General features: G+C 35.0%; 1 protein-coding gene across 2 annotated transcripts in view; it reads right to left on the reverse strand.

Annotated features, from left to right (window-relative positions):
- The window catches only part of mtt (mangetout), a 161717-nt gene that overhangs the window by 66683 nt on the left and 67169 nt on the right, over positions 1-27865 (reverse strand). Inside the window, exon 2 of one of the 2 annotated variants that reach the window (XM_066397224.1) lies at positions 4093-4642. The exons of the other annotated variant lie outside the window; for it this stretch is intronic. Within the exon in view, the coding sequence (XP_066253321.1) occupies positions 4093-4573 (481 nt within the window). The 5' untranslated portion in view covers positions 4574-4642. The remainder of the gene's footprint in view (positions 1-4092; positions 4643-27865) is intronic. 2 annotated transcript variants of the gene reach the window in all.

Here is a 27865-nt window from a genome sequence, read left to right on the forward strand (position 1 = left end):
TTGTTCCTTACCCTTTCCACTAGACAACTACTGTTTACTTAAGAACAAAGTTTTGCTCATTAATGATTCTGTCTCAATTATAATCCAATCTTTATTTAGGAGCGAGTTTTGAGGGCTATTTTCGTTTATACCAGAGCTTAATAAAAAGACATTGTAAATATTATTCGTCGAAGAGCAGCTGAGAATTTGGGATTTATTATAGCTTGTTTTCCTCCAGAAACCTTTTGCCGCTTTCGAGATCCCAGGTAAATGAACCAAATTTGAAATATCTCTATGGTATTAGAGCACTCCTAATCTTCGTAGAATTTCCATCTATATCACGCTCTCTTTAGCAATTCATTTCACATAGGTCTAAAAAAGTTCTTCTAATCTTCCTTTTTCACATTAAGATCTTTTTCTGCACCAATCTTGTTTAAATTAAAGTAACTTGTCTCTCGAGATGCTCGCGCTATCGACACACTTTACATAATTCAAACTGATAGAGTCCTATTTATTATAGGGGATATTCATAAATCTTTCGTGTCGAAAACAAATATCAAGTCATTTGAAATAAAGGAAGAGAAATGGTGAGAACTTGTTCATGTGCAGTTATAATGTTAACTCAAGTGCAGCTAGAGGTTCACCGATATGTTATATGCTTTTGAATCAACTCATATTTGTTATTTGCCCTCGAGCGGGCAGTAATTCTGATAAAAAGTCGATATCTTGAAGGAAAGTTCAATTAATTGAGGTAATTCGCAGTTTTGGTCACAATCTCATTCTAGATCGTTTACTTTCACAGAGGAAAACAAATTGATTATTTTGGGGAAATTACGCTGATCCGAAATGCTGGTGGAATTTAAATCAGTTTTAATTGCTTCACATCTTTCCAAGAGAAAAAAACTCTTGTAAACTCATCAACGCCGCCTTTTTATCTTTGCATCCATCGTATCTCGGATCATACATCGAAGATCACTGAATCGTAAATTGGAAAGTTGATTTTGGAGGATCTAGAGATTAAAAATGGCATCAATCAGAGGGAAGCGTAAAGACTGACTGAAAAATTAAGAGACCTGAAGCTGATCTCATTGACTTCCTCAAATGCCCATCCTCCATATGTTGATTCTTGTTCGGATCTTGTTGTAATTGAGGGAAAGCAATTGAAATTCCGATTTACCTAATCCGAAATAATATCATTCAGAGCCTAAGCCTTAATCGTAAAAATCTGAGTGAACCGTAACAAATCGCAGTATATATCCGCAGGGAAACGGCATTGTTCCTGATCCCTCGGATGGCGTTTGTTTTTTTTTATTCCCAACTCCCCGTGGGATTAAATCTTTTCTTTTAGAACCTGTTTGTAAGCTTTGTCCTTTTCATCAAATAAAAATACTTACTCTTCATTCTGTTGTTCTATTGATTGTCCGCGAGAACTTGTGCGTTTTGAGGGGTTGCCCTCGTTCGTCGGTCTTATTTCTTGGAGCAGTGCAACCACCCCTGGGGACCGCATAAAACGCTTTCCCCAATCGAAGCTTTTAAATTCGACATCGTGGGATTAAATCCGGCATTTCATTATTCATTGCCATTTTATTCTAATCCCGATAAGGCGACGCGAGAAGGCACTTCATGGATCTCGCATTTTACCAGAATGGAATTTATGACTAAACTTCTAAAACGGATTCTAACATTCGTATCAACAGTTTTAAAGCTGTGTTAACTCCTTTCTATGTATGTATACGAGGATCTTAAAGTCCAAGTAATTTCGCAACGTGCACCGAAGCGTGCTCTCGAGACACGTCAGTTACGAGACGCGTTTGAAATTCAATTGAATATTGATCGAAAAGGATTAGATACTGACAGTGGAAAGCCAGCCCTCGAAATGATATTAAATCGTAATGAATAGCCGGAAAATCCAATAAACACTTGACGGAAATTGAAAAGGACGCTACACTTGTTTTATTGCAAGCACTTTTAATTTTTAAGGCCAAGCTAGTTTTCCGCGAAGTAAGGGCTCTCCCGACGATTGCTGAAGCAGTAGTTGAAACAGCGCTTGTTAGTTGTACATTAACTTTAACACATTGAAAGTTTAAATTGAGGGAGAGAAATTTGATTAAATTTTAAGTTTGACATCGAGTAGATAACGAGAATGTCTTCGGTTGGAAGTTCCTCGAGGACTGTTCAGGTAAACTATCGTTCTCGCCATACAAGAAAATATTGAGAATAGATCGCGTTTCAATTTCAGACTTATGCACTTCTAAAGCGCGATCCTTTAAAGTAAACGCAACTCTACTTTGAATTGCGCTATCTATTTAAACTTAAATTGGATCTTTCTCCGACTTATTCACTTGCATGTATTATATTTATTTTCAAAGACAAGGATCACATTCCTAGACAACTTTTGTTGAAAGTCTGACTAAGGTCAATAAATGAGAAGTCAATTTGCTATATATAAAAGACCCATGGACATTTCTCTTATTCTCAGATTTTAGATTATCACTGCGAAATTGTCTGTGATTTATTCCATAAGGGTAAGTAGTAAGACTGTAAGATAATATTCATGAAAGGAACATTGTAATGTGTATTCCAACGCAAACAAGAAAGAGCTTTCAAATATACTATATGACATAATTGAGGTATAACTGGGAATATCATAAAACATGCTTACGAGAATTTTTAAAAGGGGATATATTAAATAATGTTATTTGCCTAAATAGACCATCTGCATCAAGGAACTTAAGGCTCAATAAATCCTGCGGGTTGTGGTAAAATTACAAAAGTTTTAGAGCAGCCTGGGATTAAATTTTCTGGCATTTAAATTGGCTTATCAGTTGCCTTGAAAATTTGCTTGCTCCTCTTTTGAAATGCGCCAGACTAAAAAAAAAATTACCGTTTGTTATAAAAGTGAACAATCCCTCGTGGACATGCTTAACCAACTTCTATAAATTATTATACGACTTCTTGCATTCAAAATTCCTACTGAAAGTGCATTTTTCCAAGAATCCTTAACTAAAAAGGAAGTTGCCAGAATTGCATTGCATTTTTCCCCCATAGGATGTGAATGGGAGTTGAAAATAGTCGATAACCATTGAAAGCTATTGTTGGGAACAAATGATACTTACTTCTGAGGAGGATGGCTAGTGGTGTTGGCCAATGTGTCTTGTGTTAGATTTATTATTTTTAGGATTTTCAGGCCAATGAGAAAAAAGAGATTTTTATAACAGAATAGACAGATAATTTCATATACTAATCTTAAATGGAATCGACGATAATAACCGAAAGCAGGCTATTTTTAAAAAAGTTTTTAGAATGTTCTACTACGAAAGATTGTCTGAATTTTACTAAGAAAAGCTCAAGATTTTCTGCAGAATTTTCAGGCGTTTCTAAGGGACTCTTCTAAATTTGAACTGAAAAGACGTCGAAAAATATTTAAATCTAATACCAAGATAGAAAACTTTTTAGGATAGAAAATCTCTGAGGCTGAATTTAAACAGCTCAAAATGACATAAAAATAGTCAAAAAAATTTGCCAATATATTTAGATTCGTGCTTAAAAAAATCGCTATTCTAAAAAGACCTATCTACCCTTTTTTTAAGAACTAACCAGGAAAATTTCAAAAACCAAAAAGTCCTAAACTTGGATTTGAAAATTTCATAAAGAGCTAATAATCATCAAAAAAAGGTTGAATCTCTTTCTAATGTATTTTCTTTTCTAACTTTCCAGAAGTATTCAAGAAAAAAAATATGAATTAAAAAAATTCTCTGAAGTATCCTGTTAAATCTGTATTTATAATAATAGAAAACAGAGATAAGAATTCATAGTACCTCCTAACACCAATATTGTATGAACCTCTATATGTATGAACGTCCCTAATAATTATGTTGATATACGGCAATATAAACCGACCTTAACCATTCTTGGCAAGGCTGCAGTGGAAATACACCCAATATACATATTCAAATATTTGCCGGCTCCTATCCTCGCCTTAAGTCGTGTAAATATTAGGGTTGGCGTTTAGCGTACTAAACCACTTAATCTATGTATATTGCGATTTCCTTCACTTACAAACTCCGAAGTCCTTCATGCGAACACTTATCCGAATAATCATAAATGCCTTACCTTTGATAAAATCCACAGCCATTTCCAAACCGTAAGTGTCCTTGTCGCAGTCGTCCAGAATATGCGCACCTAGCGAAATACCTGGAAGCACCTTTACTTCCGCCTGATTTAGTTGGTCCAGAGTGAAAAGCATGGCTTCGAGAGCTTGAATACCCCCTTGAGGCATCACTTGCCCGCAAGTACAGGTATCTTCCCTCTCATGCACCATCATCAGCCCTCCCAGTACTAAGTCACCCTCAACAGTGGCGATCTTCTTTACAGGCCACTGAATATATCCTCCACAAGTAGTATGTTTATGGGAGTGTCTGATTTTATGGTGCTCCTCCAGCTCACTCAACGAGAACCCCTCATTTTCGGTCACATATCCCTTCAGATTGAGAAAGGGCTTGGAAATGTAGAAGTGCTTGTGAAGGCGAGACTTTCTTAAGCACAGTCTGCCTTGTATTAGTAAGTAAATGGTGGACAGCAGGATGAGGTTCATGACTGCTTGTTAGCTATGGCCCGATTTGGCTGGGGTTTTTGAGTCACTGGCGTACATTGTGGGTATAAACTGAAAGAGGGTTTATTAGGGGGTGTGATTGGGAATAGAGAAGACTTGTTCGAGGTTACTCTGAGTGCCAGGCTTGCAAAACATACTTCTTTGTCCTATAATAGTTATTAGGCTATTGTAGCCATATTATAATGAATCATGTAATTCAGGAATATTGTGAGTCATGATATTGAATGTAAGTAAGTTGAATGTCCACTCAAAAAAATCTACATAAATAATCTCGAGACTCTGAAGTTTTTAGCAGTGTTTGCACGTTTTTACGAGGCAGTAAAAATTGAATATTCACCCACCATATATCGGTACCGATACTAAATTGTAAGATTTATTTTTACGATTTATGAACTTTATTTTCGGATATTAAAATATCCTTATTTCGTCTGAAAGATGCAGTTTATCTTAGATAATGTTTTCACGTAAACCTTGAGCAATAGCATTGTATGCGAGAGGCTAAATAGAACAGATTATGCGATTTCCATGATTGAAATCGACTACAGTGCAATAACATACTAACAGGAAACATTTCTCATGATTTGCTGGCTAAACTGCAGGCCATAAATCGTAGAAATTGAGATCATATTTTTCATCATATAAAGACAAATCTCGGTATTAAAATCGAAAAATTTATAAGAATCGGAACTTAATTAACAAAGTCTCTAACGGCGGTTTATCAAATGATATACCATATTAGCTACGCTCGTTAATCATTCTCCTTTGGCTCCGTGCCGCAGCGTTGCAACGAGAGTCCTCGTCTAGTATAAATTAAAGTAGCAATTAAAATTTCGCTTAATTTATTGAAGCATCGGCTAGATTGGGCGGTTTTAAGTTTGCGATGGATTAACGTAAATGCTGTTAAGATCAGTAAGAATTGGAAGTATTTAAAGTTGTGAAAACTTTATCAGAATTAGAAACGAGTAAAGCAAAAGTATGTAACATTTAGAATTTTTTACAATTGTTGCTGTAAAAGTGCAAATTAATTATAACACATTCTGTAGAAGAAAAAGGGCTTGAGTTCTCGGACCAGAGAACTTATGTCTTCAATTTATTTTTACTTTTCTCACTATGTCATTGAATGGTTGCAAGATCTAGAGCTGAATCAAACCATCAATAAAACCATTTCAAAGAACTAAATTAAGACTTCAGACTTACTCACGAAAAAAATATATCTTCAAATTAATCCGATGACTTCATGATAAATTAAAAATCTCATTAGTATCTGATTTCATTCTATGATTTCAAAAAATATCATGTGAAACTGAAGTCATTTTATTAAGCCACAAACGTCACCTAAAAGTTTCTGGTCCACAAAACTTATATACAATATGGTTCAGACTAATAGGCTTCTCAAAATGCGTAATTACCTATTTAGTTTTTTGATTTACATTTTGGAGGGTCGATAGCAATATTTGAGAACAGAATATTTTAAAATTGTTCCGAATAATGTAGGGTTTCTCAGAAGAAAGATATGTACCCAAATACTTTATCTTTAAATGCTCTAAATTTTCATCAAATGGCATTTTTTGCAGACCAAACTAGGTAGTTTGAATAGTTCCGGAACACAACAGGTTACATTCATAGAAATCCTGAAGTGTTACAGTAGGGAGGTGCTTCGGCGAATCCCACACTATGTGGCCGACATAACATCAGGTCAGGTGTTTTTTGAAATTTTACCCCGTGGAAAAAAAGATGAAGCTAGTTTAAATTTGACTAAGTTTTCCCGCTTAGAAGCTCAAAGGTTTTCAGATATTCAATTTTTTTCTCAAATTTAAAGTTAATGACATTAAAGTTAATCTTAGTGCTGTTTTGCACAAAAAAAAATTGATCGTTATATATCTTTATTTAAAACACTTATTTCCTCTCTTTGAATTTTTTGCCAAATTTCAGTGAAGTGAAAAATCACAATATTTAAAATTATCCTCACTATTTTCCGAAGTCACTTCCTGCAAATTACAATAGTAATAGACTCAACACCTAAACAATTACATCCTATACCCTTGATTAATATAATCGCATCTCATCCAAGCTGTGGTAATTAAACCCGAATGTTTTAAGGGCGATTATTGGAAACTCAATCGTCAAAAGCAAATAGGCTTAACAGGCAGTGTAAGCTTACAAGACGTGATTATGTTGACATGAATTGTTCATTAGTTTCCGCTGAATTATCCATTAAATACTATAGGTGTACTGATATCGCAGTATACGGAGAGTTATTGTTTTGGCAGGATCACTCAACTAATAACAATTTCTATCAGAAATGCCAAGTTAAACACAAACACATTTAAAACTTTATCGCAGTTTGATCGAAGGTATACGTAGGTGCCAAGTTGGAACCATCTGCATTGGACAACTATTTATTTTGAGAGTGAAGTTTGGCAGTATAATAAGCAAAATCGATCTGTATGTGAAGGGAAATGTTACCAATTTAAATTAATTAAACTTTAACGATGTCCTGAGGATTATTGGATGTTTAATCTCCTTGAACAATAATGGTCCATAAACTTCATGGAAATGCTAAAAACAAGCAGAGCGAGCCTTAATATTCATGTTTGCCGCCGTTACGTGGAGTTTACAATGTTGTAAATCCAGTAATAAAATGTGTCTCTTTTTCACCGTAAATTTTAGAATTACCGTTAGAAAAATCTTACAATAGTCGCTTTAAATGGCTGGTAAGTAGATATAACTTAAATTCCTTTATCTGAGCAGACTTGGTCACTTGGGAACCTTCCAAAGTACCATAAATTGCGACCTAATCTTCTTAAATATCACGCAAACTTCAGAGACTTTCGCTTTAGAACTTTTGTTGAACATGAGGGAAAAATCTCTATTATTTATCGCGTCTTACCTTAAGAGACAATCTTAAAGTGTTCTTAATAAACTCGTGTACCGTAATGCTTCTTGTTAGTATTAATGAAGATACTTTATAACAAATGTAAGGAAGTCTTTTTCGAGACTAATTTATTATAAAGCGGCTGCAAGAAAGTTGAGTAACTTTACATGTTCTACATGAAATCAGCTATTCATCCTATTCCCTGGAGGTCGTATAGTTAGCTCCATGAAACTATACGTAATAGATCATGGAAATCTAGGTCAGACAGTTGCCGTCTTCAACGACTTTCATACATGCAATCTCTACTTTCTTTCTTCGAGTCAATATCAGATATATTTTGAAAGTTTCTAATCTAATTTATGGCTCAACATGGCAATTTTCCTTCAACTAACGTGCTTCTTACATGAATGTTACAACACGGATCACTGATATAGAAGCATGTGTCGAAGGCTAATCCCCATATAAGTTTTATTACAATATTTATTATAATGGAGAGTATAAAATCGAATGATTATGGGAAGTTACAAGTGTATTAGCAATTAGGCCACAGGCCCTTGCCAATTTGCATTTCAAATAACCTCTATCGACAAATTCTAATTTTACAGAGTAGGAATGAACAAAGTAATTCAGATTAATCAGGGACAATTTTCTGTTCACTGATCGTTGTTGGTAAAAATTGAGAATTTGCAGCACATTGTGACCTATTAAAAGTTTGTGTAAAAGATATAGGGTTAAATGAAGGGGAATTGTTTATTGCTTTACTATAGGTACTTTTCCTTATCTGCACAACGACAACACTGTCCCTGAAACTGGGAACTTAATTTCCCACGATAAACTGGTAGTAAAAATAAGTTTTTCCTGATTCTACTACAAACAAATCGTTATTCTTTGTGGCTTTTTGCAAAATACACCTTAAAGTGATATTAGAGGGATGTAAGGAAGGCAAAAATGGCAAAAAAGGGATTCCTGAAATTGTGAAACCACTGAGCTGACTCTTTACGTTGGACATTTCTAACCTGAACTCAAATGTTGTCTGTTGGAATACGGGGCTTGCCGGGGATTAAACCGGAAACTTCCTGCAAACCTTCAAGATATTAGGGTTATTTTTAATTTTCAAATGGTATTTTTCACACTAAAGTTGGCCGGAAGGGAACCAGCAATTGATGGAGCCGCCTTAAAAGTTTATATCACACTGTAAGCAATAAAAGTTTAATATTTTCCTGCAATGAAAGTACAAAGTTTTTATTGCCACAATTTTTTTTATCTACCAGTAGGTTACTACCTTGTAGGATTTAATTTTCAGAAACTTTCCTGAATAAATGAGACAATAAAAGTCGAACACTGAAAGCACTTCGACGAAATTACAACCGACGTCGTTCTAAAACTAACATAATGCCACATCCTCTATTAACGAGTACTAAACACTTGTCAACTATGATAAGCTCCCAGTTTGCTCCAACAATTCCGGTGAAGTTGCTGAATATTGATGCATTGGCCCTAAGGCGATTCGTTCAAGAGAAGTTTAAAGGCCGGCAGCTGCATTTACAGGAAATATGTCTGGAGGCTCTTGCCCTTCAATTAATATCGGAAAATTTCCAATTGAGGTCCTCGGATTATTGCTCATAATAATTTCACTTTGGCTGAATACGATATATAGCGTGTTCATTAAATATACAACAAAAATTCCTCAGTCAGGGTTATCCCCTGGACCTTTCTAATAATATTTCGTCCGTTAATGATTTCTGAAAAGTTTCATTGTTCCGAAGATACAGGGTGAGAAAATTTTTCAGCAATAGCAATATTTTATTACATGTAAAGCTTCTTAATCTACAAGAACTGTTGAAAATGACCATCTCCATCTAGGATACAAGAATCTAATCTTCTCTTCATTGACTGCCGAACTCTTTCAAAAACACAGGGCCGTTTCTTATCGAGTTACACCCAGCAATGATCCGATTTTTCAGATCTTCCACATCTTGCACTGGAGTATTATAAACCAATGACTTTCGATGCCCCCTTAGGGAATAATCCAGAGGATTTAAGTCCGGGGATCGAGCAGATCATAAATGAAGCCCACCTCGAAGATGATTCTTTTTACCGATGAAGCGAATTTTTCAAGAACTGGATTGGTCAAGGTGGATCTCACAATGACTATTTCATTCGAGGTAGTCATTTTCAACAGTTCTTGTAAATTAAGAAGCTTTACATGTAATAATTAGTAATAAAATGTTGCTATTTTTCTTGTCCTGTATTTTCGGAATAAAGAACCTTTTCAAAAATCATCAAATGACAAATCTTCAAATCATCAAAGGACAAAATATTCTTAAAATAGTCTAGAGAATAATCATCTGAATTTTTTCCGGATTTTTAATGGACACCCTGTATAATGATCCAGGACTTGCCAGAGCTAACGTTTTACATCAAAAATGAGCGGTTAGATGTATTCCCAATAGAGTAGGAAAATTTCAATAGTGATTTTAATAATGGGTCGGAAGTTATTTAGACAGAACAATAAAAGTATTAGGTGTACAACTTTGCTTCCGCCGTTTTTTTTCCGAATTTCGCGATTTTATTGTAAAAAACTAATTATACCTTTAGGATCCAAAGTATTGTCCATCGCTGGCCACTACTTTCTCCCATCTTTCGGGCAGCATACGAATCCCGTGTTGAAAAAATTGGACATCTTTCGAAGCGATCCACGATTCTATCCAATTTCTTACTTCTTCATAAGACCGGAAGTGTTGGTCAGCTAGCCCATGTGCCATGGATCGAAACAAGTGATAATCAGAAGGAGCTAGGTCAGGAGAATATGGCGGGTGGGGTAGGACTTCCCATTTCAATGTTTCCAAGTATTTCTTGACCACTTGCGCAACATGGGGTCGAGCATTATCGTGCTGCAAAATCACTTTATCATGTCTCTCGTTGTATTGCAGCCGTTTCTTTTTCAATGCTCGGCTCAAACGCATTAATTGGGTTCGATAAAGAGCACCTGTGATTGTTTCAGTTGGTTGTAACAGCTCATAATATATTACGCCGAGTTGATCCCACCAAATACAGAGCATGATTTTGGAACCATGAATAGACGGTTTGGCCGTCGACGTGGAAGCATGGCCGGGATATCCCCAAGTCTTTTTGCGTTTGGGATTATCGTAATGAACCCATTTCTCGTCCCCAGTCACAATACGATGCAGAAATCCCTTCCGTCTTTGCCTTGCAAGCAACTGTTCACAAGCGAACAGACGCCTGTCAATATCTCTTGGTTTCAACTCGTACGGCACCCAATATCCTTGCTTCTGAATCATTCCCATGTCTTTGAGGCGTTTTGAGATTGTTTGTTGAGTCACTCCCAATGATTGTGCCAATTCTTGTTGACTTTGACACGAGTCTTCGTCAAGTAATGCTTCCAAGTTCGCATCTTGGAAAACCTTCTTTCTTCCACCGCTATGTTGGTCTTCGACGTGAAAATCACCGTTCTTGAAGCGCTGAAACCACTCACGACATGTCCTTTCACTAATAGTGGCTTCCCCATAAGTATCTGAGAGCATTCGATGAGCCTCAGCAGCAGATTTCTTCATATTGAAGCAGAAAAGTAAAACCTCCCGCAAATGACGAGAATTTGGCTCGTACACTGACATTTTCAATTGCGAATAACTTTATGATGAAGACACAAATAGACTAATATTTTTATGAGGTTATGTTAACAGGTGCCCAAGGCTCCTGCATGCCCACATGGGGTTATTTATTTCGATCATTACTTACCGCTACATACATCTATTCAAAAACGGCGGAAGCAAAGTTGTACACCTAATAGTTTAAATTTCCACTAACAGTTATGAATTTTATTATCCCGTTTATGATTGCCTCATTTTATGCAACGACGAAGGCCGCGAGTTTTCTAATACGGTAATTTTTCGCTTATAACGAACGTTAAGGGGCCGTTGAAAACGGTTCGCTACAAGCGTTAGTGGTAATAAATATCAGAAATTTATTACATACACACAATCGCACACAATCTTACTCCAAATGATCGATTATTGTAGTTTGTTTCACTTTTGTCAAATTAATGAATTCTGATTTTCAGTTATTTACCATTGAAATTTAAAGAAAACTATATATGCCATTCATTTAGATAACTTTTGAAAGTTTTAAGCAATGCTCACCGTTGATCTACTTAATCCCATTCCTGATACATGTTGCTTTGTTTCTCACCTCATGAGAATCTCTTGACAATATGATATTTATTACTCATAGAAGAGTTTTTCGAGTGTTTTTTGGTATAATATCATTCATAATTGCACACAACTATTTAAGACTCATAGAGGACAAATTCACAAGCCAAGCTATCCCCTGTTCACGTGTAACGATTTTGGGAAATCCCCTGGATATTCTGTAAAATACCGATTTAAGTTCGCTGCAACCGAAACCTTTTGCTATTATACAACATATTAAGGTTTGTTTTATCCGAAAGTTCGCTATAAACGGTTTCGTTATTTGAGAAAAATCTAACATGCGGTTTAATAGCACTTTGGTTGGTACTTTACAGATTAGTTCATTGTAACCGGAAGTTCGCAATGAGCGGGTTCGTTTAAGGGAAAATTACTGTAATGTATTTATTTTTAACATGTTATAGCACGTCTAAAAAGTATTTGGGTTTAAAAAAGTTGCGATTAATTTTTTTTTTATTTCAAAAAAATTTAATTATACATAACAGTTCAGAAACTTATTTGGTGACGCATTGGCCGTTCATTATCAAAGACATCTGCAGTCTATTGGAGAAGCCCAACAATAAATTGAAAGCATACTTTTCAGTTAATATTTTCCATGATTATAAAATTGCTGTTAGTAATTGAATTTTAGTTCAAGGCGTTTTACGGTCGACTTGAAATTTCATTAGTCTCCATATGTTTTTACCGGTTTTAGGTTCGAAGAAAAGAAAAAAAGAAATAAATATTTATGTTAAAATGATTTCTGGCCTTTTAATGCATGATAAATTTTCTATTATAGATTTCGCTTAAAAAACTTAATATCAGGTGAGAAAATGTATTAAAACTTAAATAAATTAAATACTTTCTAGGCGTAGTAAGTTGTGACACTGCGCAACAAGAACAAAACATAAACAGCCCAAAGCTCACCTTAATACGATCTCTATGAAAGTTTTTCCCTAAGACCGGTTTTCATTTAAGAAAGCCACAATGTTATGGAAATCACATTATAACGAATCTGCATAGCAAACGAAGAGCTTGTTACAGATAAGGAAACTAGTTATACTTGGAGAAATCTCATCTGCTTAAACGCTACACAAAAGCTGATTTTATTTTTTTATAAATTTTAAATATCTTTCTTCGTAGATATAAAACAAATGGTATGATATACACAGAGAAACGGGGCTTTATTGCTCTGTTTGTCAGCGATTTTCGACGTAGTCAGGTTTCTCAATAAATTGTTTTAGCAAATTGGAAAAAGTCTCTTAGCGGGGAGACCTTGAAGCTTCTTTCCGGAAAGGCGGAAATTTATCTTTTGGCAAATACTTTATTTTAAAAGGTCATAAATTTCCGAGAAGTTTATCTATCAAATTAAGATGTCCACGAGAGTTCAAGCGCATCATTCTCAAATTTGCATATTTAAGCTTTTAAAGATATACTCTTTAGGGTGAAACTTAAATCAGTTTCATTCTTTGCTATGATTTATTACAGGCAGAAGTACAACAGAGAGACGTGATGTGTAATCTCACAAACACGTTTCTTCAATTTGGTCAAACACAGCTTTGAGAAGGGGAGAGAAGGAAAGACATATGTCCTTATCTTTAACCAGTTAAGCCAGTAATAAACTCGTATATCAATGGACTTTTTAAAAGGAAAACTCATCAGTATTCCTGGCAAGTGCATGCTGATATTAAATAAAATTCGCAATAACCAGCAGTCAATAAAAAAGATAGGCTTACGCCCTAATTTTGTGAGAAACAGGAGTAGAACTTTATTTATTCAGCACACCGGGGCAGGCATTTACAGAGACGGTCAAGTGGCCTTTATGTATCAAAGCGCCAGCGAGGAACAACTAACAATAATTCATAAAAATTCGATTTGCTAACGAATCGCATAAAATTAACCAAGGGAGAAATCGTAATTGTTAGGACTTGCGACGTATTGTTTTATCACGGATTAAAAGTTAGTTTAACAAACTGATGTTACGCCCATGGACAACCCCAGCCATTGGGTAATACTGTTGGAATTCCCAGCGCTTAACACCCATCTTCGGTTGAGGGAAGTTATTTTATGATTGGGATTTCCAGCACTATTCTTTGTCGGACTAACATTGCGAATTTAAATTAAAGATACCGCCAAACGAATACAATGGCTGGGCTCCAATAAAAGCCCAGCGATCGTGCCTCTAAGTGCTACGCTTTAACGTAACAAGGTAGCCTAGAAGCCGCTAATGGGGCCCTATCGGGGGTACGTCTATGGGCGTTACACCTCCGTATCAATACTTAAGGAGGGTGCGAAACTGAAGAAGCTCTCTTTTCTCGCCACTTCATCACGAACTCGTACGCGTTAAACTCTCGTCAACATTCTTTAAATAACGCATTTCTCGATATTGTATAGTTGTTAATGTTACCAATAAACCTTTGTTAAGTTAAGGTTTAGTTTCTTTTATACGCGAAAACAGTGTCTCTGAGACTGCGAACTCAGGGTGGTCCTTCATAATCGATCAATCCAGTCCACGATCTACGTAGTTCACGGTTATCGTATCGAAAAGGGTGAATCGACCCAACCACGTACACGCGCCAAAATTCGGACCTAACAGTAATTGAGTTAGCCTTACCAAAGCCTTTAAGAAGTGCGTAGGAATTTAAGGATTTGAACAGGATTTCGTTAATGTTTATTTATGTGAGGCATAATTAAGTCAATCCCTAAAGCGCTACAAATATCAGGAAAATTAATATTTAATGGAGCTTTAAAGTGTGAAAAGTAATTGTTAGCTTACTTTGTTAATGTTGATCAAGGTGGCTTGGCAACGTGGCAACTATCTATTGTTTTCAACGCACAGCATGAGTTCTACAATGTCGACCATCATGCAACGTTGTCTAACTTTCGTTTATTCTATATCAATATCCAGTAAATTGTGACAAAAATCTTCCTCTATTTTTATAGAAGTGAATACTTGACTCTAACCGCAAAATTTCGATTGAAAGTTCAATAAATAAAGATGTGAAAAAATGTGTACTAAATAGATCAACTACTATAACATTCATTTTGCATTATTTATTCACATTTACGAGCCCGGTCAAGTCATGGTCTCAACAATATAAAATTAATGATGCGATGTTTGACCTGACCGTAACCCAAGCGTGATCGGGCTCTATCCTCGCCGATAATATGGATCGTCCTGAACTGACCAGCAAAATCACATTCCGCTGTACTCGTCTATGCAGCTCAATAAATCAAGATAGGAAGAGACATAAATTTGAATTATTCATCAAGCTTTCGAATTGAAGCATGAGATTGGATAACGGCTTCTCTCTTTTTCCTTTATTTGGTAGCAAAAAGTCTACCAAACGTCAATGGGGGTTCAATGTTGCCAGACTTTATCTTAACATTCTTTGTCTCCTAATAGAATTTTGAACTAGATTTGAATTAGAAATATTAGTTTTCTTTCTTATACATACATACATATATATTCACAAAGTAGGTGTTTGGTTTGGTAACATCATATGTGGCGTTTTCCTTAATTGAGGTGTCCTACAACTTTCTCAGATTTAAAATTAGCCCTTCAATTCGAGAATGGTAAAAATAAAAAATTCAAATTCCTTCTTTTTACAATACAGGTTTTACGTGGATGTGATTTAATGGAGTACGCAATTTTTGAATTTATAGGAAATTCTGTGGTTCAGTGAATGAAGACTGAAAGAAGTTTGCTAAAAGTGTCTATTATTAAATTAATTTTTTAAATGAAGAAGGAAATTTGGCAGCGCAGCGTTTCTCTCTTGTTTTTGTTTGACAGAATTTCCGTCATCCATCAATTACTTTCAACGTTGCAAGACTTTCGCTCAATCATGTTTTTCAACGGTGAACTATGCAATAACCAAAACCTTAATTAATCGATTGTTATGTGCTTAATAATAATTAATTAATCTTCTTCTCCCAATAATAGTGTTACACTTCTCGTGGATGCGATGCTGAGTAAGGCTACTCCTCAAACTTTGTGCGACTAAACACACTTTATTTAATCACAAATACAACAGGTCTTTTCACTGCAGTAACTAATATTAAAACTCCTCCATCCTGTAGTGCAGCACTAATCATCTTCTTATATGGGATGTTTTCTAAACCTACGGCGTAACTTTAAGGGAATATTTTCATAATTTTATCCAAGATAATAATATTTATTATTAGACTTTTGCATTTTTCATAATTATTTCGAATAGAGTAACTAAAAATACACAAGTCTTCTGTTCTAACTTAAATAAAAAAAGAGTGTACAAAACATTGTTAGAAATGGTTGCCACCAGTTAGGATGCATGAATCCAGTCTCTTTCTAAGTGGTTGCCGTATTCTCACAAAATACCAGGATTGTCCCTTATTGAATTACATTCATTAATTATCCGATTTCTCAAGATGTCTTGATTTTATGCCGAAGCGTAGCATTAACTAATGACTTTAGAAGCCCCTTAGGAAAAAATCGAATTAAAATTAAACTTACAATTTTTATCGATTTTATTAAATTTTAATTCAATTAATCAATTTTTTTAATTTGTAATTTAAGTTTGCTCAAACACGTGCAAGTGCTTAGAGCTTAAGTTTAGGCTGAAAAACGAAACGGGAGACGAATAAATGTCATGGCATAGGAGAGTTGTCCTTTAGTTGTTCTATTCGAATACTTAAAAATCTGCAAATATCCATCGGGCGATAAAGGCAGATCTTACAATTTTCCATTTTGCAATTTTATTATTTTTTTTACATTTTCATGGTACCTATTTCTGCGTAAACGATAACAATTTCAAATTTAGTCTATTAACGGTAACAAAACTGTCCACATGCAACATGCAAAATACATTAGGTTGTATGGGATCTCTGTTATTTGATGGCTTAGAGGGTTGAGACTTAGTTTTAAGGGGGTAAATTCGGGGACACTCCTAGAGCAGTGTTGCCAAATTATACGAGATTGAAGGAAATTGTATAAGTTAATCATTGGGATTTCTATCAATTTTCGGAAATTTCAAATGACAATTTGGCCTTCATAATAATAGTATGGGCCTCCATAGCGATTCCTTCCTAATATTATTGTGAAAGTATCTAGTACTATTCCTAGTATTATTGTGAAAAGTTCCATCACCTACAGGTAGGTGAATTGGGGCAAACATCACTCTGCTTTTTATAAACTCACTTCTCAAAAAATAAATATTCGGTTTAACAACGTCACGTTTAGTATTTATTTCACTTGAAGTCAAAGCTTTCACAATGGTTTGAGATTTACATTTTGTCGTGGTTCCTCATTAAAAATGATTTCTTTTTCACTTAGGAGGCGCATCCACAGATTTTACTCCATCTAGTATATATTTATAATATTTTTTATAATATTTTAGAACGATAGATGGGAATTACCTTCGTTTCTACTACTTGGAACGACACGTTTAATCAGTTATAAATTTGGAAATAATATCCAAATGACGAAGGGTTGAGTCGGGGAGTGGCGAAAAACGTAATGCTTTTAAATGAACGCAAAAACGTGTAGATATAACTTCTTACCCTGGGGACGTGCCCTGTCAAGTCACTAATGGTTTCGACCCTCTGTGGAATACAAATTTGAAAACAAAGGTACCGCTTCGAAAAAAAAACTTGGATTAGGTGCATTTTTATTCTAACTGTGCTTGGCATGACGAGGCCGGACCATTAAAGGCGCAATCACGTTGGACGTCGCATCAGAGAGAGTTGTGTTGAGCTATAACTCAGACATTACTACTAATGGATTCAGGTATACGTGACTGGATTCGCCCTGGAAAATTCTAATTAAGGAACTCAATTTGGGGAAGAGAATAAATTATCAGTGATTCAATGGTTATTGTCCGGATTTTTGGCTGTTTGGTATTCAAGGTGCTTGTTTCAGGTAATGCAGAAAATGGCACGTGTTCTGATTCAGACTGCACATCGTCGGACTTCAATAATTAAGACAGAACCTATTTTCATACTGGTCGAAATTCACTCCTGAATCTGATCTTTTTTCAAAAGTTACATGACAAATCTGATCAACAAACTGAGTTTGTTTAGGTAAATCCTTGCTAGGTTGATTGGTGCAAGTCTCTATGAACAACATAAGCTAATCAGAATGATTCTTTCAGTAATCATTTTTTAGGTATGACGTAAATGTCAATATTTTTGATTTTCAGACTTTAAAGGTACCACATTATAGAATGATTTAAAAATATATGTCGGAATAGCGTTTCATGCGTTTTCCGTTTTGGAGGAAAGGTATCTCTTTAAAAGTCAAAGAATGAAATGACAGACTAGCGAATTCACTACCGTACGACCGCTCTGCTGCTCGTCAATCTATTAACTGCCAGTTCTTTGTCCCTGTTGCCTTAACTTTCCCAGTTCTGGTGAGTCCTTCAGAACCGTGGGAAAAGTACCTGCTAGTCCCTATTACAAAGGAACCAATAGTTTAGTGTCACCCAAATAATTAACACACATGGCCACTTAAGAGCGTCGTGGTATTAGTGACCTCGCTCGACAATGCTTTTTCTTAAGAAGGCTGTCAGCCTGCCCTTGATCTTATTGTCTCTTCTAATATTACATCTACAGAACTTAAAAACTAATAAATCTCCGACATATATATATTTTAGGAAAGTCCAATGTAAGGTGCCCTTGAAAACAATAAAAAGGCTATATCGGATAAAAAATCGTTAAAGTTAAAATATTTTTTGATTTTTGGAATTACCTAGTTAGTCATAGATATAAAAAATATAATTTATAGTAATTGATCTCTTTAATTTACAATTATTTTTCCACTTAAACGAGATTCTAACCCTAATAATTTCGTAATTCGCTCCATTAGCCATAGAGATCACCCTGTATATAGTGAAGTTCGAATTGTTTTAATTTGGTAGAAAATTTCAGAAAACTAAACCAATATCTACAATACATTTTTAAGATAATTTTAATCAAAAAATGTCTTCCTATTTCTGCGCTCCTTTCCCTTTTCTTTCTTCTCCATCCAAAGCTAAACAAATTAGGAAGTATTTTCTATTACAATCAGCACATATGTATAGCTGCGTCAAAATTGGGCAAATTTAATCACATTGTTATCCAAAAAGATCATTCTAGAATTTTCTTTAGAAAGTTACATTTTGAACTATCTCTTTAATCTTGACTTTCACAGTATCTCCCTTAGTATTACATTACTCTACAACAGTGAAATATACATGTATATATTCATATGTGATATGATATTTATCCCACGCGAGTCTGTGGTGTATATTTATCTAGGTAAATGTTACTATTCTTATCCACTTTTATTTGATAAATGTTGCCTAAGGTAATTGTATATGGATCTTCCCACACTGGCATTGTTGCAACATATAGTAAAATTTAACATAAATAATATCCATGAATATGTACAGGTTTGTCATACTTTAATGTATAATAAGTCATGTATCTCAGTAGTGAATAATAGTTCATTTATCTCACTGGAAATGAGCGTATAAGGTATGCAAATAGACGCAGCCTTCATAATGATTTACTCTCTACGAGCAATAATTATTTATTCAAACTGATAGAGGGAAACATATAGAGTTACGTAACATCTATCACAGATTTCGCAAATGCTCCATATGTGACCTAAATGTGATTTTTCTGTGTAAATAATGGATTCTCTCAGTTTTCCATTGTACCATTGAAATTATGTATGCGTACAATACATCATGGGATAATATGTAAATATTGCGAGCAAATCCATCATCATTCTGGAACTGTTTTTTTATAATGCCCGTAGAAGCGACAACTTTCTAGCAAGTTTTTATGCCGTAAAAGTCATTGTTCCAGGTAGGTCCAGGTTTTGCTTTTCCATGTGGTCGGGAATTTCCGCTATTTCCATTCAACTCTGCTTTTCAACGGTGCTCCTCTTGTGAAATATGTGCTCCTATTCCTTTAGATCTCTGCTCATTTTATCTTTATCCTTATGCCATTGAGATTTTTTAGCTTTAACTGTTCCTGCAAGATCTTAATTTTCCTCTGAATTTCTGCAGTGGCTGCATCATAAACGTTTTCTCATGTTTTTGTTTTATTTTAAGATCGATTAACGATTATTCGCTAAAGCTACAGTTAACCTACAGGTCGCCTCCGTATATTTAGAAAACAGTTCATGAAAAATATAAAAATACGCTGTGGTAAAGTTACCTTTTCTATTTCGTTGTATTTCACACTTAAAATGGCACCTTTATCGCACGGCTTTGAGATTGCAACCTTTAAACAGTATCGCAATAAAGCGCTTTCAATATCTTTTTTTTGGTTTGCCTTTTCGAGCAATTTCGAGCTATTTGTAGTATGAAATCCTAAAGTCTGCAAATATAGGATATATCCGCGAGACCAGGTGACTCACACACAATCAAAAGTACACTTCTTTGATCAAGTTACTGAACTTAAACATTACTTTTTCGATAAATCGACGTTCAACTTGAGGTAAGTCGGCCCTCGGAGGAAAAATGGTGTACTTAACACGTGCGGAAGTTAATTTTTTGCACCTGACAGATAAATAAATATTCTGGCATATATTTTCGTTTTTTTCGAGTGCAATTCTTGTAAATTGGGAAACACTGTAGGATCAGGTCACTAGCACTTTGGCTCTGACCTTTCACCGCAAATTTCTAATCAGAATTTGTTCGGTTCGCGGTCCGCTTCACAATCCGATTTCGTTTGTTGGTCTAGGATTTATTTCGCATTCCGAACCCGTTCGTTTGATTTAGAATAACCCCTGGCTTAAAGCACAACGCGTTTTAGTGACCGGGAAAGTCATAAAATTTAACCCCCCTAAGTCAATTGGAAATGAGGTTTTGAATTTTCTACTCCATTAACGGGAACTCTTCGACTCCATTTGGCTTAGCTTATGTGCAACGCTGAGCATTTTTGCAGTGAAGGTGCAGGTGACATCCCATCCTTTTCATAAACGATTTTAGTTGCGACCGTTACTAACAGTATTTTAATATAGGTCAGTAGCTTATTGGCTCAACGTGATCAGATTTACAACCGATCGCCATGAGTGATATATTATGCACAAATGAATCGACAAACCGATTACCCGCTTGAATTCCAGGTCCGTATAAAAGGCATTAAGGACGATGCGTATGGACTATGAGCGGTGATATAATGGCGCTATCTGTATTTGACTTAGGACTATTAATGGCGAATTATCATATTCATAGAAAGTCCAAATGTCCTGTGACCCAGAGCCATAATTTCCGTCCGTCAAGTGCCATTCAAGCATGAATTTCACGTAATGAATCATTTTAAATTTGCACACCTCTGGCCCTCAAATATACGATATATCTTTCTTTTTCTTTTATATTCGACAATTCCTCGTGCAGAAAAAATCTAAATTGGCTAAGTGCAGTAAGTGGAAATCATTTTTTTAGCTCGAGACTGAATATATTACAATTAGCGGCTAAATTACGGACTATTTCCCCCTTGACACTAACAAATTTGCTGACATAAAATCAACATATACAGGCCTATGCCGTGGTTATGATTAAAGTGCGGATTTGAAAGCATGAAAAATCTTAAAATAAACGCTTGAACAAGCATGAAATTTTGACAAAATATGTAATGAAATAAAATGACGCAAATTAAAATGGACGGAAAAATTAAAGCCCTGCGAGTTGGTATATCTTTTTATTATAATATAAGAGTTTTAAAGGGAAACGTTGATGATTAACATCGGTCAAGTAAAAAAGCCATTTATTTAACATTAATTTTTCAATTATAAAAAGAATAAATAGTTGCAAGTTCAGGTTAGTTAATCTATGAATTATACTTATCTTAATCAGCGTAAAATCGTAAAATACCTTTAAAACAACATACACTAGTGACTAGGGAATATCCAAATTTAGGAATAAAGCTTGGATATGTGGGAAGATTGTGAACGCAGATGTTAGCAATGGGTGGAAAAATTTAATAAGTAAAATCCTATAAACAGGATTAAAAAACGCACAGCAAAATAACAAGGGTTTACAGTTTCCCAAGAATTCGTGGTTCAGTAGTTCCTGCATGAACTTCCGTAACTTTCTGCCTGACTGTAATAAATAAAAATTGCGTAGGTATAACCTACAAAGCAAACTAAGTGTGAATTTGAGCTAAGCAGGAAATATAATGCCCGTATGTCCCCTATAGCTATAATTTATGAGGCTGATTCATATAGTGTGTAGGGTACCTATATTACATAACTAACTAGATAAAGTTTATTTGCTGGGAGTCGCTATTTGAACAGTGAGTTGGGTAAGTGACCATTTATCATGGGATTAGTTTTGTCTTAATATAGTTTTATCTAGGGTGCGGTAGGTTGCAATATAAAGGGATTTCAGTGTTGCGTAGGAGGTATAGAAATAATTTAGCTGCAATCTTCCTCAGTTATATAACAAGCATTTGAGAATCTGTTCACTGAGGAAGATTATGAAAGACCTTATTACTTCTGGAGACATTGGGACGTTTCTAATAATGTCTCCGAAGTCAACGAATAGAGAAGGAAAAAATGCTATGTCAATAGGAACGTTCCAGTAATATTTCATGATTAATTAAAATCATTAGTGTGCGTCTCATTATGTATTTTCCGAGAGTTTAAAGGCCAAATTCTGGTATCTAGGGAGAAGAACATTCCCAGGGAATGACAGGCTATTTTGACGTCATTCCCCATACCCCATTTACTTCCCAGATTCAAGAATTTGACTCTAGGGGTCTGATGCTGTACTTTGGGTAGCAAAATGTTCCTCGGGGAATGACTTCAAAATAGCATATTAAAACAACACCGACATATACAATTCGCTTTTTTGCGATTTCTTCCCAAGGGAGTATAAAAATTCTTTGCTCGCTATAACGTAATCATCCATTCCTACATCCAAATATAGTGAAAACATCTTTGTATATTTTTTATTTATATTTAAAACTATTCCTATGTTCATTTGGATGAATTACAAGTGGTACTACACAGAAAAAGTGAATAGTAGTTTTAAATACCAAAGTGCGCCAGTAATTTCCTTAATAAACATCAAGCAAATGCATTTAAATTGAGAATTTAAGACGAATTGAAATTGCAGAACATTTATTCGAAATAAAAGATCGATTGAAGTTGCGCCTATTTATTTTAAGTATTTTCTTAATTTAAAGGACTATTTGCTCGACATAAGAATTTGACATCCTCAAGTCAAGACAAGTCAAGACAAGAAAAATAAAGATAAAGAAATGTAGTTAGAACTACAGCAAAGAAATTGAATTTTCAACTCAAGATATATCATTTTGTGAATACATGAACCTAAAAATACTCAATAGAACATATACTACGTGACAAAGAAAAGTAAACACCCATTAAAAACCATTTTATTTTGATAATTTTTTGCATGTTGACTAATCTTAAAAAAAGAAAGAAATGATCAAAATTTCAAGTTTATCTGTTAATTTTTTTTTTAGTTTCCATGGGTCGTTCCTTAAAAAAATAAAATTTTGTTTAAACATTTTTGTTCACATTTGCATCGCAACTTTTATGAAGTGTGTTGCAATCGGTCATAATTTTTACTCATTATGCCTAGAGTGCGTAGAATTGAACAGATCCGTCAGCTTAGTGACTTTGAGAGGGGGCGGATTGTTGGGTTGCGCGAAGCAGGTCTGTCGGTCAAAGAAGTGTCTAGAAGAACTAACAGATTCTTAGGAACCATAGTGCGGTGTTACCAGGCGTGGACTCAGGAAGGCCGTGGGCACAGAGCCAGAGGCACTGGGCGACTCAGAGGAACCACAGAGCGCGAAGATCGTCGATTGCGACTTTTGGCTCTTAGAGACCGATTTAGCAGCAGTCGAGCTATTGCAAATCAGTGGTTTGAAGAACATGGGAATAGGGTTGGTATGCCTACAGTATATCGCCGAATACGAAGTTTTGGCCTTTTGTCCTATCGTCTGCATTGGGTGCTGCCTCTCACTTGCGAACATCGATCTAACCGCTTACAATAGTGTAGAGAGAGAATTCAGTGGGACCAAGAATGGACTCAGGTGATCTTTAGTGATGAATCCCGCTTCTGTCTGGGGATGAACGACGGTCGGGCAAGGGTGAGAAGGCGACGGGGTGAAAGGCGAGATCCACAATTTGACAGAGAGCGTCATGTCCACCGTACTGTAGGCGTTATGGTATGGGGTGCTATCGCATATGGTAGCAGGTCACCCCTAGTTTTCATTAGAGGCAACATGGCTGCCCAACGCTATATCCAAGAAGTGTTGGAGCCATATGTGATTCCATATTTTCGAACTATCCCGAACGCTATTTGCCAGCAAGACAATGCTAGACCTCATGTTGCTAGGCAAACAATAACGTTCATGGATCAACATCAAATCAACCGTTTACCCTGGCCACCTCGATCGCCGGATCTGTCTCCTATTGAACATGTCTGGGACATGATTGGCCGCAGACTGTTGAATTTACAGCACCCTCCACAGACTTTAGCAGCCCTTACTTATGAAGTTCAGATTGCCTGGAATGAGATACCTCAAGAAGACATTGACAATCTTATTAGATCCGAGCCGAGGCGTATCAATGAGTGTATAAGGAACCGTGGATGCTCAACACACTATTGAAAAAAAAAATGAAGTTCTTCCTCTGACCTTGCTGAAAATGTAATCATTAAATAAGTATGTGGTACTGAACACGTACAAAAAAAATTATCAAAATAAAATTATCTTTAATGGGTGTTTACCTTTTTTTGTCACGCAGTATATTAGATTTAATTAAAGCATTAACTTTTTATTGTATATTCATAAATGCTAATATTTGAACAATTTTTAAAAGACTTTTCCATATTTTATAATCTTTTTGGTCCACTTTTTTTTATTTAAACTTCATACATTTTTTTACCGCATTAATTCCTGCTCATTTATCAACATAATCAACAATAACATCTGTCGTATTATCCTTATATTCCAGCACAATTAGGTTAATAAGAATAGTCAACAGCCCTCCTTAAGGACCATTTATATACACACTTTTAGATGTAAACTGACTTTCTTATCCATCCAGTAATTTACAAAGTGGAAAGAAGGTGTTGTTGAGTTAATTAGCATCGGAGGTAAATTGACGAAAGTGAGAAATTATGAAAATTTCTTCTCTCTTTCTCTTTTAGTGCTACTTTTTAACACTGAAAGCTATATTTAAGAAGCCATGATCAAGATAATGTATGTTTTCCTTTCCTCTGATTCTAATTAACCCAACACCTTCCTTATCCTCTTGAAGGTAAAATCCATTGTCAGTTAAAATCCAGATTTTTGATAGATAAGCAATGGAACATACATGAATCGGGAGCTTCAATTCAAATTTACAACTAGCGAACACGATTGGGCCTTAAAGTCAAGTATTTTCACAATGGGACACCAAATATGTCTATGAATGAAGGATGTCTATAAAGATCAAAGCCAATTAGCCCTAATTGGACATCTCACCAGTATAATTTCCACTACTCTGGATTCATTTACGCCTAGATCAGATTTATTTGCAGTAATTGAATATATGCATTTCGCAGATTGAATTAATTCCTATAGTATAACGTCATCCGCTTAGCTCGGGCAAAGCAGAGATCTTTATTAAGCTGAGATTACCTGATTTATGTGGTTTGGCCCGAGATTAATTGCGCCGCCTAGGTTTCGAAGTAAACTCTATTTTAACCTCCGGCCTTTTTTTCAGAGCTACGAATATCTCATAATCCGAACCAAAAGAATTTTCCATTTATCTGGATGGTTTTATCCAAGGACGTAAATATAGCACGAGTTCAATCAATTTGTCCACATCCATATCACTTTTCTTGAGAGAAAGCCAGATTGCTGCAGGTCCCTCGTTGCTTTCATGGACTCGTATCATCCAGAGTTAAAGTTAATTATCTGGCTACGTCGTCGGAGCCTTATTCCCATTTTTCTAGGATCGTCTTGATTAAGTCCTTTTCGGAGAAGTGTTTTATTAAGTTGGCAGTAAGTGGATGTGTCCGCTTTTTTTGCTCCATATTGGGGTGTGTTTGCCTATTTAAAAATTTCAAGATATTTTCTCGTCATAGTTAAATACCTTAAATAAAGCTTCCAAAGTAGATTTTTCTGGAAATCATAAATATTGTTAACTGGAACTTGGGAGATTAATTAGTTGTTCGGAACTGCGGTATAATACTTGGTGAAAGTGGTAATGGTAAAGCACTTTATGCATAACATATGAGCCTATTCTTAGGAACTTCATGTGCCTTGAAAATAGGCAAAATAAAATACATTCTTCCACGTTAGATGATAAGTGTTATTTAGGGCCTCCATAAAATGCACAAGGTTTAATATGTATAACATGCAAGAAAATACTTAATAATGCATCCATAGCGGGCTAGAAATGCGTTATATTATGAACTGCGTTTAGGTAATGTTTTCAATTTGCTTTAACTAAAATTTCGGAATAAGTTCAATGAAATTTGGAAATATTCGTGCGATTTGTTATTGATTTGTTATTGATTTCAGATATTTTATTGTGATAAGTATCAAAAGATGATTTCTGATACTGCAAAAGTTCTGGAAACACGAGTCAAAAGAGTGATCTCTATTATAACAATATCATTTTATCTGATTAATGGCAAAATTATATTAGTTGTAAGTTTCAAAATTTGCAACTAATATAATTTTGCTAATATACTTATATATTTTGTAAATTTTGCTAATATACTAATATAATATAATTTACAGATTTTGTTTTGGATAATTAAAGTTATAGCTTTGATAATTTGTTTATTGCAATATTGTATTTTTGGCAATATTATTATACATTATGCATATTATACAATATGCAATCTTGCGCTTGCTTTCAAATAATTACGTAATTACTCAGATTTTTAATTTTTTAACGCAAATTTCAAATAAGTAATAAATTTCTGTTATTTATCATAATTTAATTCCATTTACATCCATAATATAATTTCAGAGATCCCAATAGTGACCCTCAAATATGCAGTACTCTGTATATCGACTTCTCTCAATGTAAAAATCTTAAAAAGAAAAATCAAAGGGGTGCACTAGTAATCTATGTGTGGACCACGAAAATTTCGGCGTATTTTAACTGCAAAAATAGTTTGTGGTTACTCTTCACCGAAATTTAACTTCCATCGAAAAACAAGACTCTTTTCTTTTGACCACCTTCTATATTGAATTATGACAATGCAAAAATTCTAAAAAGAAGTGACATAAAATTAAATAGCTTTCTTTACATAAAACAACAACTGAGCTCTGTGATGAACAAATCAAGCATTAGAATTTCATTAAAATATAAAACTTCAAGTTTTTCAGGACTTTAAAACCAGAAAGAAGCTCCAGACCTGGCAAATCTCGAGAAACCTTTTTCCTTACATAAGTAAATATATGAAGTTAAAATTATCCTTTAATTTATCCATTATTTAGGCGCGTATTTTCTGGCTGAAAATCGGCAAGATTTTATATTAAATTTGACAATGTGAAAGATTCAAATTCAGTTCGTTCAGTCAAGAAATCCTATAATCCTCTCTAACTTGGGCTTTTAATTATTATAGAATGTTGAATTTCTGATTAATTCAAAAAAGACATTTTAGACTTCGTTTAACGGCAACAAAGATGTTGTTTACCAATCAAGTATTAACGTTAACTATCAGACTGATTATTTCAAAATTTGAGCTCTTCAACCTTATTTAATTTTTTTTTCGACATTACCCACAGCGACGATATGCTTCAAACTTGAAATACAGTCATCAAAAACACGCTTTCAATCATCAAATAGACACTTGAAACATGCTGAACCTACATGAGTGCTTCACTTAAATCCAACCTATACACTGGAAATAAAACTTCGCTACAAATTAGGCCTCTGAAGCCCCCACAAACAAACAGTTATATCCCCTCGACAACTTCTATTATTCCGCGTTATTTCCGAGCTACATGCAGAGGCACAACGTGGAAGATATAAAGGAAAAAAGCACATAAAAATCTTACAGTCTATATTAAAAGTAATGTGTCCTGTCTCCATTCCCGGAATATACGATTCATATGTGCACAATATGTCTTTTACGACGGAGCAAATATATTGCATTCCCTAGGGAATGTATACCAACAGGAATTCATCCAGGTGGGACGGTTTAATTCCTGGAAAAGGAGTCGGGAGGCGTGGTAATAAAATATCGC

This window comes from Euwallacea similis, chromosome 14, assembly GCF_039881205.1.
Source record: "Euwallacea similis isolate ESF13 chromosome 14, ESF131.1, whole genome shotgun sequence".
NCBI lineage: Eukaryota > Metazoa > Arthropoda > Insecta > Coleoptera > Curculionidae > Euwallacea > Euwallacea similis.